This window comes from Mirounga angustirostris, unplaced genomic scaffold, assembly GCF_029215605.1.
Source record: "Mirounga angustirostris isolate CCGP_5_RB_7025 unplaced genomic scaffold, mMirAng1.0.hap1 SCAF_5, whole genome shotgun sequence".
Lineage (NCBI taxonomy): Eukaryota > Metazoa > Chordata > Mammalia > Carnivora > Phocidae > Mirounga > Mirounga angustirostris.
In genome coordinates, this window is record NW_026991713.1 from 55,094,307 (window position 1) to 55,110,227 (window position 15,921).

The 15,921-nt window shown below is 34.7% G+C and overlaps 1 protein-coding gene across 8 annotated transcripts in view; it reads right to left on the reverse strand.

Annotated features, from left to right (window-relative positions):
* Nucleotides 1–371: 371 nt before the first annotated feature.
* SLC16A7 (solute carrier family 16 member 7) overlaps nucleotides 372–15,921 on the reverse strand; it is a 174,482-nt gene continuing 158,932 nt past the window's right edge. For all 8 annotated transcript variants that reach the window (XM_045873071.3, XM_054506956.2, XM_054506955.2 and 5 more), the window contains 2 exons: nucleotides 12,254–13,072; nucleotides 372–8,082 (listed from right to left, as the gene is read on the reverse strand). In XM_045873071.3, coding sequence (XP_045729027.1) covers nucleotides 7,814–8,082; nucleotides 12,254–13,072 — 1,088 coding nt within the window. In that variant the 3' untranslated portion in view covers nucleotides 372–7,813. The remainder of the gene's footprint in view (nucleotides 8,083–12,253; nucleotides 13,073–15,921) is intronic.

The window sequence follows — 15,921 nt, forward strand, 5'->3', positions numbered from 1 at the left end:
AGGGAATAATTCATTCTAGGGAATACTAATCAATAGAGTAGTTTAAAATATTCAGAGGGAAGTGCTTTTAAATAAGAAGCTTCAAATCAAATGTAAATTTTAGCAAATATATCTTACTGTCCCATCTTCAACATAGGAATTTCTATACCTGACTCATATCTAAGTAATTTTGTGATCTCATTTTTATCATACTACCAAAAAGGGGCGTTCTATTGATTGACGTACTCACTGATGCTACTGAGGTTTGCCCTGTCAGAAAGACAAGACAAACGGAGTATGCATGGATGTCAGTTTGGCTGAATCTAACCAAAAATGTCACTAACTACAAGTACATCATGGGCCCTGTTCATGAAAGATTTTACTGTGACACATCAGTTTATCAAAACTTTTATTAAAGTATGTTCTTAGGGTGAATATCCTTGATGAATTAAGCAAACAAATACCGAGTACAGATTGTTTTTACACTTTTACAGAGCAAATTCCTAATAACAACCATTCTCCCCTTCACTAGGGATCTTTTATTTAGAAGTGATTTTTTTTTTCTGAAATAGAATCAAAACGGAAAATCTGAAAAAAAAATCTATCAAGATGGGGACAGAAGAAGATGGTATCACAAAGATTAAAGAAACTATAGTTCTACAATTGCCAGACACCTGTTGTCAGGTTTTATGTTAACTACATAGAATGACCATCTAATAAAGCAAGAATTTTTGAGATAGGTCTTATCCTAATAATTTTATTAACTCATCCTCAGATTCTTGGATCAAGAAATATTGTTGGAACATTCTTCTTAAAGCTATACAATGATGATAATTTCTTGCATACAACTTAATAATTTAACAAACTTGCATCACGTGTTCTGTGCTCTGGAATTAAATTTTTAGGAAACAAGTGAAAGATGCTTCTAAAATAAAATAGGAACATAAAGAAAGGAGGAATTAATGGAATGTTGACACACGATTCTATAAACACATTATTGGCGAGTATTTTTAATGACTTAGATATTGCTATAACAACATATATAGTGCAAAATCATTCATCCCACCAATTATTATGTCCAGTTTACTCAGAATTATCTACTGTGGGGATCATTAAATACCCTTCAAATTAAATTTACAAACATGATTTTGCAAAATATGACTCAGGAGAAATACACTCATTTTGGAAATAAAGGATTTATCAAGCAAGGCTAGAGTAAGTGTTTCCAGGTAAATATGTATTCAATCTATAAAGATTACCATTAAAATAGGATGGCTAATACAGTGCAATGGGGAAAAAGGTGGGTCAGGAATCAAAAGACTTGGGTTCTACTTCCTACCCTGCATTTACTCAAAAGATAGATATATGTTTAGGCAAAGCCCTTAACCTGTTCTAGTCTTATTCTGTAAAAATGTGCGTATCTAACAAACTTAATTTAGAGGGTTGAGAAGATGAAATGAATCAAATATATTTTTGATACATAAATATATCAAAACAAAATACAATACAAATCAAAATACAATTACATCTAATGCTTAGAAAATAAACACTCTAAAGATTTATTTATTTGAGAGAGAGAGAGAGAGAAAGCGCGAGCAGGGGGAGGGGCAGAGGGAGAGGGAGAGAGAACCTCAAGCAGACTCCACGCTGAACATGGAGCCCAACTCGGAGCTCAATCTCACGACCCTGAGATCATGACCTGAGCTGAAACCAAGAGTTGGACACTCAACCAACTGAGCCACCCAGGCACCCCCAAAATAAACACTTTATTTCATATGTCTTTTCTCACTAAATCCAGAAATCTTCATACTTTAGTTACAAATAGAAAGCATGTGGTAGAAAAATAAAGTCCTTTAAATAGTATATCCAAAATTCGTACTCTACTCTAATGCACAAGCTATATAAACTAGGTCTAACTTCAAAATCTTTTTTAGATGCATGTGAAAGTAAAGTAACAACCAACCCAGAATAAAAAGCTTAGAGGAATATGTTTCAAAATTCACCCTGAAATTCATATAAGAATTCCGATCTTTTGTTCATCACAGAACTTTTTACCTTATGCCTTGATAGAATATTGAGTAGCAGTGTTTTCATACAGAGCTTCTTTAGCTTATTTTGCCATATTTGAATTATAAACAAAAAAAGCTTGTTTTGCTATATGAAGAAAAAATATTTGCTGAAAGAGTAATTAATTAATCACCTACTGAAATACTCCTGAATGTTACTCACACTATTAACAAGTACATATGGAGACTGAAAAACATGGCATTCATGCACACAGGGGAAGCATAACTAAACCCACCAAAGGAACAAGAATTTTGTATTAAAAATGCCCAGAATTGATGAAAAATGCTTAAGAACCTGGCCTAGACATTGTGAAAAACAATGAAAAGAAAATATTTTTAAAAAATGAGAAAAAAAGGTGAGAAGGTAAGGTAGCTCAGGATTGGGATGGGAGAAATAATTCAGTCTAAAAAATTGCCATATGCTCTATTAACACCAAAAATTGTTTGCAATATTACTTTTCCTCTTAACACAGGGACCTAAAAGTATGATTCTCAGTACTATAACAATGTTTTCATGAACTGTTCATAAGTGAAATAAAGCGAAGGAAAGGCAGTGTGGGGGAAGACTAACATAAACCAGATTGCAGGATCTTGTAGGAGTTAAAAATTAAATAGTGTACAAACAACTGATAGCAAAGAAGAGAAAATGAGAACTACAAAAAATTATGTGAGCTCAGCAAATTGTTCATGTTTTAATTATCAACAAAGATAGTTTCTGATTTTGATTATATAAGCATTATAATTACTGATAATTGAGCCTCTCAGCTTTTAAGTGGAGGGAGACCATGCACATGGATGTGTAAAAATCAAAACCTAAAAATCAAAGTGAGTTGAATAAAGATTCTAATCTCAATTTATATCTGAATAATTTTGATGCTGCTTGGTACTATGAAGTGTTGTGGTAAGAAATCTACTTGGTAAGATGTATCCAGGATCTCGTTGCATTGAAAGAGCATATAGGATATGTAATGGTGCGGTGCTGTCCTGGTAAGCTTTGTTTCTCAAAGTCGTGAGGCCCTTTAAGAAGATTAGAAACATCCAGGATAGTTAGTACCAAGGACGGGAAGATTGATTTTTCTAGATTCCTAAAAATCACATTCATTTATGTATTTATCATTGCACAAGGAAGACTCATATTAACAAAACGTCTTCTAGATTATGAGCACCTTCCTTATCCAGGATACCTTAAGCCTCCAGTCACAGGAGTTCCTTCACTTGTGAAGTTGAGAGGTCATGGCCAAGAGTACATACTGTTGATTCCAGGAAGACAGCCATTCCTACAAATCACAACTAAATAAGACTAGATGCAGCACGTGTGATTTTGTGAAAGATGTAAGACACTAGAAGTACACCATCTAAAATAATGCTAAGGAGAACATTATTCTATGGAAGTCAAAAGTCTTAGAGGGAAAAGACAAAAGCAAGGATACTTGTTCTGTCTATAGACAAATGGACAGAGAGGACGATGGCAGTTACAGATGTTCAAGGAAGGCTGAAAAATGATTTAGAACGTAGGGGTAGTTGCATTAAATGATGAAAATAAATATATACTGTATAGATGAACCAAATCATTTATATCTTATAATCTTTTTAAGTTTCTTTGGTAGCTTGGATGATCCTATAAATGGGAATCCCTATAATTCTGAATATAATGTTTTGTATGAAGTACTTTTTGAGTCATAATAAGTAGCCACCAATATGGGAATTACTTATCCATAAAGAAAATAACATTTTTCTTCTAAATCCAACCTCAGGGAAAATATATTATCCCTGAGTCATATAAATATGTCATTATTTTTGTGCAGAAAGTCGTATTAAAACAATTATGGCTATTATACAATCATTACCACTATTTGGGGTAATATGCATTGGCTAGAAAAGCAGGCAACTTGAAATTATATATTCAGTTTACAGCAAAGTCTCTAATGAACGCTAAATAAATCAGAATACAAATTGCAGTTAAACCTAATTGGTTTACTGTATAGGGTTTAAATTTTTTGTATCTATATTTTATCTACCTTTGCTTCTATAGATTCTATTGAAGGCAGCATGCTAGTGAACACCCCAGGGGCTCTTTCTGCTTTTAGATAAATCTGAGTTTTAGTTCTGGTTCTGTCACTTACTACTTTCACTCGGGTAATTAGCTGAACTTTGTGTGTCTGATTTTGTTTTGTTTCTCTCATCTGTTATGTCAGGTCAATAGCCTCTACTTACAATTTGGTTTGGATATTAAAAGGTATTATGTAGGCAAAATATTAGTTCCTATTAAATGGAGCCTAACGATCATGATTTTTAATTTTGTTTTATTACAAGTGTGCAACGTTACACATATGAGAGGGCTTTTTTTTAAAAAGAGGTACTTTTGGATGGAAAATAATTTTCAATTAACTGATTAAGGATTTCTCCACGTTTTATAATATCAATATAAAAACTTAACATTTACATCATACATCTTTTTTCAGTATCCTCAATTGTCATGTGCAGCCAGAAAAGGAATAAAAAAAAAATCGAGATTTTTAAAATGCACATTCAAATATGTCAAACTTATTTTACTTATTTTCTAGTGTCCAGGGGTGGGGCATGAGATAAGACTGTTGGAACTTGATATTAAAGAAGTGAAACTCATGTGAATTTACACTGAGAAAACGTCATGTCTTCCAACGTGAAGTACACTAGAGCCTGGCCCAGTGCCTCTTAAATGTGTGTTGACTGGACCCCCCCCCAAAAAAAAAGCATTGGGAAAGAGGGTAGGGATTGGTCAGGACAAGTCTATAGCCAATATTGTATTCTTAAATTAATGAAGGCACATTTAAGGTTAAATTGTGAAAAATATGAGCTGCTAGTTATCACAAGCAGAAAAATACTTGAAGTAGCCAGTGATCATGAATTATTTTAGTGCCCTGGTTGATAACCTCCCTTCTTTACCATTCCCCCAGTGGGGGAATGGGACGAAAAGGAATTTTAATGGTGTACTCTGATTTTGCTTCATGACATCACTGATGACTGCACACACAGAGGCCAACTATACCTCTTCCTCTAGACTAGGTGAATGTTCTGAGCTGATATTCTCTTCTCGGTCTTTAAAGATTCTCTGAAAGCAACAAATATTCTCACAGGTTCAAGGGAGTGGAGAGTGTGAATGACTAGAAAATTATTTTACCCTGGAACGATTCTCAATCCTGTATGTGAGTCTCTGTCGCTGTTTCAAGTGTGTTCTAAATTAATTTTCAACATTTAATATAGGAATTAATATGTGTGCATATTTGTAACTTTGTGTAGAGCTGTTGCGAAGCATGGCTGTATACATATCATGTGCTTTGAATGTGCAGTTTTACTTCCCTTTCTTTTTTGACATTGTAATATACAGTGTTAGAAATAAAAAGTTAATGGAGATGACCAAAAACCAACAGAACTGACGAAAACCTCATCAGTAAGTAAATAAACCTCCTTCCATGGAGGAAGGCACTGGAATGCACCCACCAGCTTGTCTCTACCAGCAGGTGACAAAAAGGACTAAAGCCGTGGACCCAAAACCCCACTATCATTACTTTGCTGTTTACTTGCCCCTGGGATCTGATATGTGTATTAATTTAAATATGTATCCTCAGAGAATTGAAGACTTTTTGGAAATGTTTAAGATTGGAGAGCTACTACACAACTTATGATGTTGCATTTCTTATGATGAGTCAGAGTTGAATACAAAAGGACTAAAAATATGAAAGTAGCTCATTCAAGACTCAAGACTGGGCAAAACTAAATTAAAACAGCCATACACTGCCACATTTTGCCTAATTTATTTACCTATGGTATTGGCACAAGTTGCTTTATTTCATATTTAAAAAATACAAATTCCTCTTCATCTGCTAACAAAATGAATGCTAAATGAAATATGGGACTTCTTATAGCTTCCTAAATATGAGCCACATGCTTAACCAGTGCATAAATTTTACAAATCAAATCCTTAATGTTAACTATTACAAAAGCTTGGGGTCCAGGTGCAATCTTATAGGAAATAAGATAGCATCTGCCTCCACTGCAATTAAAAAAAATGAACAGCAAATTCCTTTTGACATCTGAAGAGTAACATCACTTCAATAATCAAGCACTAAATGTTTTTTATTAATCATACTCTTAATTTAAACTTCAGATTTACTGATGTAAATACTTATAACTTTAGCCATAAGGCACAAATTCTTTCTTGTTTAAAAGTATTGTATTACTCTAAGTGGTATTTATAGTTCTGAGTGCACAGTAACTATCACATGCCTGAATATTCAAAGCTGATTCAGATTCTCAGATGTTTTAACATTGTTATGAAAATGAGAAACTGCTAAATTAAACTGGCCGGCAATGTTGCAGGCCTCTTGCTATCGTGTGATTAACTATGCCTACCTACCCTTCCCAAGTGTGTATACAGAGTTACGTGCAGTCTCCAGTTCTAGAAACCTTTTCTAACAGTCTCCAGTCTCCCGGTTATGTTCCCAGGCAGGAGGAAGTCTCACCAGGACGGGGTGGGATTTTGAGGTGCTGCCATTCCCCACAGCGTGAGGAATTTCAGTGGCTGGGTGAAAGGCCTGTTTGGATTTCTGTGTTTTGCTTTTGCATTTTAGGGAGGGGCGAGAAATGACAGAACGGAGAGGGCTCAGTATAAGCACCTCTCCCTCTTAGTCAGCTTTACTCAGATCACTCATAGCAGTAATCCTCTGATCACTGTTATGTGTTGGGAAAAATTAGAATTTGGCTTATTTGCCAGCCTGTCAACCACGATTCCAGTAAATTCCATCTTGAAGTCTCAGTATGACAGTGAGTCTAGACTGAGTTCTGATTAAAAGAAATCCCTGGTTATTACTTTCTGGATTAGTAACAAAAATCCTTTTAAAATCAATGAACGTAGCTCATTGTGAGGAGTCACTTAGGCTTTTAATTTGATTTACATATTAAGTAAGAATTCTGAAAATTATTTGAGGGTTCTATTCTCTAGCACCAGGTACTAATGACTGTCCTCAAAGAAATCATGTGCATGGATTAATCAAATCTAACAGTGCGCAGAATTAATGGTTTAAAATGGAGGGTTGTTTTTTTTTTTCAAATTTATTTTATACATGCAAATTTTTTTTTACACAGTTAGTTGCATTTTCAAATTAAGATCATTCTCATTTTCACCCATGTTCTTATCTTTAAAATTCACACTGTAAAGTAGTATGCAGATATAACACATTTCCTCATTCTCCATGGATTTATTTTTAAAGTTAAAAAAAGTGGTAATATTCTTTTTGAACTTACTTTTGTTCGCTGGATACTCCATGCACGTGTGTACATATAGGTGAGTGTGTGTGTGTGTGTGCATGTGCACACCAGAAGAAAATTAATTTTCCTTCAATTCTATTTAACACTAAAAAATGAAATTTGGACAGGGTATTCTTATAGGATTAAACATACGCCTTCTAACTACTTAAACCAGAGGTTTGGAATTCCGATCTCTATAACCAAGACTGGAAGACTTTAAAATTATTTTAACCATGACAACCAGAATCATGTATGGAAATAAACCCATTGCATGGATTCTTTATAGGCATAATCTCAAAACTGGACTATCCAAACAAGTGTTAAAAAACAAACTTATAAAAATTTGCCATCGAGGAAAATCTCATCTCCGTTCTTCATTATGACTCCTCATTTCAAGTAAAAACTTCCCCAATATTTTGAAAAAAAAAAAAAAAATACTCCTAAGAAAGTCATAAACACTGAAATCAGAGATGTGATTCTTGTTAAATATTAGTTTCTCTTTCTGAGGAATTATTCTCTGTTCTTGTACTTTTGACGTTAACATCATGATGGTTAGATTTGTTCAAGGGCTCAGACTCTCTGGACTCAGGTGTATGCAGTTTCTTCTTCCTTTCTTCTTCCTCCTTTTCCTTTGCAAGCAATCTGTAGTTTATAGCGTTGCCGATCAGCAGCCACACACTCGATAGGAACACAATAGCCCCACAGGCTATATACATGTATTTATACTGTCCAGTTTGATCCACCAATTTCCCTAAGAGACAGAGAACATCTTTTAAGACAGAATAATAAAACAGCTGTAAAATGATAACATTTTCCAATAAATTCTTCCACAAAATATGTACCCATTTCTTATTTAAGTTAATATTGAATGAGTTTTTAACAAAAAATATTCTAGATTATGAATTTTATGTATGCATAAAAAAGGCATATATGTATACACAGCATTATATTACCAATATATTAAATTTATTAAAGATTATTCCCCTCAATAAAAATGTACAACTAAGACAAAATAGGTATATACCTTTTTGTGTGTATATTCATAAATACATGTATGTGTGAGGCATGTTTTTTGTATCTATGTGTATATAAATAGATACATTTATCTATTAACTTTTATACATTGAGAGTGCTTCATCCTTTCCATGCTTCTTTTCAATAAAAAGGAAAAAATTACATTTTTTAGGAAAGACCCAAAGGCTTATTTAAGGTTCTGACAGGGCATAATATTTACTCAATGTTTTTTCTATGCCTACCACTAGGCTAAACACTTTTTTTTTTTAAGATTTTTAATTTATTTATTTGAGAGAGAGAGCAAGAGAGAAAGCATGAGTAGGAGAAAGGGGCAGAGGGAGAGGAAGAAGCAGACTCCCTGCTGAGTAGGAAACTCAATATGGGGCTCAATCCTAGGACCCTGGGATCCTGACCTGAGCTGAAGGCTGAGGCTTAATCGACTGAGCCACCCAGGCACCCTTAGGCTAAACACTTTTAAATGAGGTAATACCTTATTTAATCCTTACAAAATCACTATGAAGTAATTTGATCATAGTTACATAGCCAGTGAACGGCAGAATCTGGAATCTAATCAAGGTCTATCTGAATTGCAGTTTTTTTGTTTTTTTTTTTTAAAGATTTTATTTACTTGACGGAGAGAGACACAGCGAGAGAGGGAACACAAGCAGGGGGAACGGGAGAGGGAGAAGCAGGCTTCCCGTGGATCAGGGAGCCTGATGCGGGGCTCGATCCCAGGACTCTGGGACCATGACCTGAGCCGAAGGCAGACGCTTAACGACTGAGCCACCGAGGCGCCCCTGAATCTCAGTTTCTTCTTTTTTTTATTATTATGTTATGTTAATCACCATACATTACATCATTAGTTTTTGATGTAGTGTTCCATGATTCATTGTTTGCCCAGTGCTCCATGCAGAACGTGCCCTCTTTAATACCCATCACCAGGCTAACCCATCCTCCTACCCCCTCCCCTCTAGACCCTCAGTTTGTTTCTGAGTCTATCATCTCTCATGGTTCATCTCCCCCTCTGATTTCCCCCACTTCACTGAATCTCAGATTCTTAACTATTCTTCAAAAGAGCTTCACCATACCTCTTGGTTAAGAGTCATATCATAACTTTTTGGGCTAATCACAACTTTTTAGTTTATCGAAATCTAAATTATTAAGGCCACACTAATCAGGAAGAAAGTATTTATTACATTTGATTATTTAGACATTTAAAAACTAGCCTGATATCATATAACCTGAAGATTTATTGACTCTTTTTTTTTTTTTTTAGAGAGAGTGAGTGAGAGTGAGCCCTGGTAGGGGGACAGGGAGAGGGAGAGGAAGAGAGGGAATCTTAAATAGGCTCTATGCCCAGCACGGAGCCCAATGTGGGACTTGATCTCACAACCCTGATATCATGATCTGAGCCAAAACCAAGAGTTGGATGGTCAACCAACTGAGCCAGCCAGGTGCTCCGGTTCATTGACTTTTAAAAATATTTCAGTTTATACTTAATTTTGCCTCTTGCTTATACAGGCACCTAATTCTTAACAATGACAGTGTATGCAAATCCATATTATTTATTATATGCATATTTGAGGTGATTCTGATATAGGCCTGTTTCTTTAATCAGAATCTCATTCATTCTGGCTAGAATCTAGTTAGCAGCTCAGTATTAAATTCAGCTACTTGTGAAACTGCCTATTTGAACGAAGTTCTCTGTTTTAATTAGTTAAATGGTGGAATGGGCTTATTTGAGTGTGCCATATACACACACATAACAAAAATGCACAATTTAAATTTCTATTCTAGCTTTAGTAAAATATTTTTATTCATACAATGATTGTTACACCTCTAAATACATACACATTAGGTCTGTGGCCCCATCAGAGTTGATACCACTTTGGGCTGCCATATAAATATACTTTCTAAATGTCTGGGGAATTTTTTAGCATCATCAAGAAGCCAGGTATGATTTCCAGAACTAAAGCTTCAGCTCTTGTGAGTGCAGCAGTGAAAACGTGAGCTGAAAAAAATAAAACTAGAAATGGTACTGTATCTTCCACTGCTCTGCTAACAAGAGTAGCAGCCCCAGCAAGAGTGTGAGAAGTAACCACAATGGTACTCATTTACCGAGTGCCTACCATGTGCCGGACACCATTCTATCAGTGATCAGATGCTACAGAGAAGAAGCCAGTCCAAAAGTCAAGGAGGATCAGGGAGAGCAGGAGACAGAAACAGGATGAAAAAAAATGGACTTATTATGGCTACAGCCTGAGAGCTTCAACAAGGAGCCCCAAATTGATTCCTGCCATTGCCCCTACTCGTGCAATGGTTTGGCAATATTAACACAAGAAGCACTCAAGAGCACTGAAACCGATGTAAATGTTATTAATACAGGTTCTCAGCACAGGTAGGAATAGTCAAATCAGATTCCTTCCTTTTCATCCTTAGAGCCCGCCCACTATGTCTGTTGACCTGATTTAATTTTTTTTTTTAATCCCACCATCGCTGGTGAAATACAATTTTCTCTGTTGATACTAAAAATTTTGCTGCTAATGAATAGGCTTCTAAAACACATTTGGTAAAACCCATTCTGTAGGAAAAGATAGGTCAGTTGTAGTTGTCTTACGCAACAAGATCAATTAGCTGATAAATAAGACCGACTGGCTTTCGTTCTTCTTGAAAACTGTTTTGGTGCCATAGTATATCCAATATTAAAAGATATACCACCCAAAACATCTGCGCTAGATACAAAAGGACAGCCCTGGTAGGTAGAAAAATTCAATAACTATGCCATTCCTGACCAAGTGAAAAAGCAAGGCAAAACGTCAATGATACCTAAAGATCAACAAATTAAATACAAATATTCCCAACTCAAACTGATTTCTTGATGTATGGAATTGTTGAATCACCATATTGTACACCTAAAATGAATGTAACACTCTGTTAACTATACTGCAATTTTAATAAGTGATACCTTGAAGTCATATAGGGAAACAGTTTAAAAACTGGAGAAATTTACTTTTAGCCTGGCAGTTACTGTAACCACTAGGGGTCAGGCCAAGAGCCTAAGTGAATACCTATGTTTAGTATTAACCAAAACAATGTCCTCGAAAAGACTGGCTCACAGAACGTTTTTAATATTTATAACATTAAAGTCTAAGACTGAACAAAGTCTTAACTTGAAAAATGCACTTACACATGTGTCGTGGTCTCCTTACTGTGTAATTTAGCACAGATATTTTCATAGGCATCACTGAAAATATTTCAGATCTTAAAATCTATAGGTAATCATTACAATTTATAAATGTGGAATATATCTGTTCAAAATGAGTTTCTTTTCCTTACTGCATTTCATATATATATATATATATATATGGGTATATATGTACATATATATGGGTATAAATATATACATATATTTCTGTCGGCAATATTATAAAAGTATGCTATCCTTAGGAATGCAACATATTAATATAACCAATGTACTCCCAATAAAAAAATAGATCCTGATCTTTAGTATCATTATTTTAAACTTTTGACTCATTTTAATATAAGCAGAAGAGAAATTTGTTCAATGATAAAATGAAGAAAAAGTGGAATTTTATTATTATGACACATTTTTTAGAAGCGTAAAACAATGGATATGGGTAAAAACCTGAAAATTATGTTACTAATTATCAGTCTAACTTAATTTCTTAAGTTCATAGGTCCTGACTCTGAAGGAAATTTAGGTCTAAAATCAACTATTTATGAAATTTAAAAATACATACATAATAAAACCTAAAATTAACACACCCACAGTCTTTCAGGCTATTAGTATTTATTATTACAAGCCACAACATACACTACAAAGAATGTCCTGGCTAGTTGATATTCATTTTATGCTTTTTGCTTTTCTGGATGAGAATTATTCTTACCAGCAAGAGGAGGACCAAGAAGAACGGGGCAACACTCCACCACTGTGACAAGTCCTACAGCACTGGAAAACCTTTGAGGGCCAACCAGGTCCATGAGAGTTTCAAAGAGGACACTGCTAACACTCCCAAATCCAAGACCAAAAAATATAGCATATAACACCAGGCTTGGGTAGTCCTCTGCCAATGGGCACAAGAGATGGCACACTCCATTGAACATGACTGCAAAACTGAAGAAGTACTGGATTCGGGGGCGGATAAGTTTGGAGTTTGCAATGAGTCCTCCAGCAGGTCTAGCAAACATATCAACAAAAGCCATAATAGACAGCAAGAAAGCTGCAGAATACTCATCAATTCCTTTGTCCTTAGCATATGGAGCCAAGAATATAATGGGGGCAAAAAACCCTAGAAACATAATGACATTTCCAGATAAGTATATCAGAAATCCCCTATGCTTAAAAAGGGAGAAATCTAAATACATATTGACTTTCTCCCATGCTGATTTCTTCTTATGGCTTTTCTTCACACCTGAATCATCCATTCTTATGCCAATCTTATTTTTAGACTTATTGGTAACTTGTTTGGGTTCAACGGGTCTCATGAGAGACCCAGCCACACAGGCATTCAACAGGATACCTCCCAAAATCAAGAAGCTTCCTTTCCAGCCAAAAGTATTAAAAAGGTACTGATTGAAAGGAGCCAATGTACTTAAGAAAACAGGACTTCCTGCCATGGCAAGGCCATTAGCCATGGGTCGTTTCTTATAGAAGTATTTGCCAATGATCGTTAGGGCTGGTTGCAGGTTGAAGGCTAGACCTAAACCTAAAAAGAACAGAACAAAGGGAACAAAAACACAAACACATTATGTCACTCACAAAAGGAATTACTCCTTAAAATGTACATTCAAGTGGGGAAGGCAGAACTAAAAGTGCAAAAGCAGGTAATAATTTTTGACAATTTTAAATATCATGGAATTGTGCATAAACAAAGAGGTTCTCACAACTGGACACTTGATATGTATGACAGCTTCATATTCCTTTCATGTGAAAGCAGAAAAATGAAATCAAGAACATCTACTGATGTTTCTATAATCACAGAATAGGTTGAAATTAAGATGAAATTATTAGTTCTTAGTTATAATCACTTAATACCACAGATAAATTAATCCTCTCTATTTACATAAACCTATTTACATGCATTATATTTATATACGCATATATAGAGTAGGTTCCTCCTTTGTGCGCAAGAGTGCATTTAAATGGGAACACTGTTTTTAAGAGTGGAACAGAGTGAGCAGATTAAAAAGGTTGCTGTTTATGAAAATCTTAGGTCTCTCCAGAGATATTTCTTTCAGAACTGAGCAAATAATAAACAAGAGTAATAACTTAATGCCATTAATGTCAGCTCTACATCTCTCACATTCCACAGTTCATGACTATAGATGCACATGTGTGTTGACTAAAAAATAAAATTTTTGCTTTAAACATTTTATTTCAGAGATTAAAACTCATTCTTTATATGATTCAAAGGTTCCTACTATTCCTACTGATTCCAAGGGAATCCCTTGGCAGTGCTGAGTATCACTTTTGAGAGATGAATTATTTCTTATAGCTTGCCAAAGTATTACTTAGCAATAGTGATGATTAAGTTTGCTTATAAAGCACATAAAATTGATTTAGATAAGGTACCCTTTCCCCTTTAACCTAGGCATTATTCTGTATTAGTTAGGGGTTATAGAAGTAAGAATTCTGCATTTACCAATTTATGTAAATTGAGACAGTATTGCAAAGTGGTTAAGTATTTAGACTCAGGGACAACTCAGTTCTCAGTACAAATACTTACTGCAAACCTTTGATACAAATATTTTCTATGAGTAGGAGGGTCCCTAAAAGCTGACACAAAGGAACTGAGAATGTGCTTTGGAGAGTAACAGGGTAGTATGCTCTCTGATACTATCACAGCCCACACCTGTGAGACATGCAGAATAAGTGTAATTTATAAATAAGAAAACTGTCAGCCTATGGTCAGTGGCTTGTAAATGGAAGAATCCAAATTAAAACCCAGGAATTTTGTTTTGAAGTTCAAATTTCTTTACCTAATGCCACCCTCCCCTAACCCCTGGCCCCATTTGGTCACCTAGAATTTTGCCTTCGGGTGTTAATCCAATTTCTCCTTAGGAGACGGTGGCCATCTATTTCTTATTCTGGCAGGGTAAATGAACATGAGATTTGAAATCCAAAGATCTGAATTTGCCTCGACTATTTACCTATGTACAGTGTTGAACATAACACTTAGACTTCCTGAGTTCTAATCCCCTCAACAACAACAAAAGAGGGTTCTGCCAAAGCCAATAAGTTCTAGAACTGTAAAATGTTACATAATGACATATGATGATAATTATATGCTAGTATTTATTTAAAAGTAACAAAATTCTTGGTACTCTGTGAAGTACTATGTATTCATTTTTTACATGAATCATTCCAGTGACTCCCAAAGTAAAGAGCTTATCATTTTCCCCATTTTAAAGACAAAGAACTGAGATATAAGGAGGCTAATGTGCTAAATTAGGTTTAAAAATTAGACTGTCTACGAAAAAGTACTGGCTGATTATGCCTTAAGATAAATCTCTCATGGCATATTTAATGGTTGACTCTAGAAGCACCAAAGCCTTCAAGACTCAAGAATTGAAGTTAGAATAACATATAATGCTGTTGAAATTTGTGGTACAGTAATAACAAAATCATCTTTTCCATAATACATCTACTTGTGGGCCCAGCCTGACTTCTATGGTCCAATGGTCCAATATAATATATAGTATTTCTGCACAAAGAAAGGACATTCTCTGCAGTAAGAAAATTCCTAGATATAAGATTCTCATTCATAATGTCAAAAGGTGTTTTACCACATCAAAAAGGAAGACAGTCATGGAAAGGTTGTAAAGAGAAAGATTTTAACATCGCTATTACTTTAGGCTTTAATACATCTTATTTTTTTCATCAAATGATACAAAGTTCAAGGTTAGATTGATCTAAAATTACTTTAAAAAGAGAATATATTTACCATTTTTCTGTGAGCCTAAGGAAACGATTCAGTTTCTTTACATATTAAAATCTAATTTTTCTTAAAATTTTGAGTGTAGATTTGTTTAATGCAGTTTACTGTTGAGATTAATAAAAACAGTGTTTTCCAAATGTACATATTTAGGTAGGTTTGAGTCAACAGACATTATGCATGAGGAACAACTGTAATACAATGACAGTATGACATTTAAAAACATGTATTTAGTGGCATATGAGCCTTACAGAGCCTTTAAACAATTAGAATCTTTTGTAAGGGAAAGAAGGGACGGCAATACAGAGCGCTACCACTAACCAGAACACAGACAAAAGGAATTCTGTTAGAGCTAAATCAATGCATGCAGAAAATATCACTGGCATCATTTTTAACCTATAATGAATGATAAGTCAGATACTCTAAAAAGTAATAAGTAATAAAAATAACTTTTAAAAAAAATGAAGCTTTTTAGATGCCGGGAAGTCTGTGTCCATAATACCATCTTAACTAGCTGATGAATAAAGGGTGAAATGGTAAAACTACATCAAAACTGTTTTCTTTTTGACATTGATATCATAGCACCTATTGTATCTGATAACTTGTTTTTTCCATTTCTT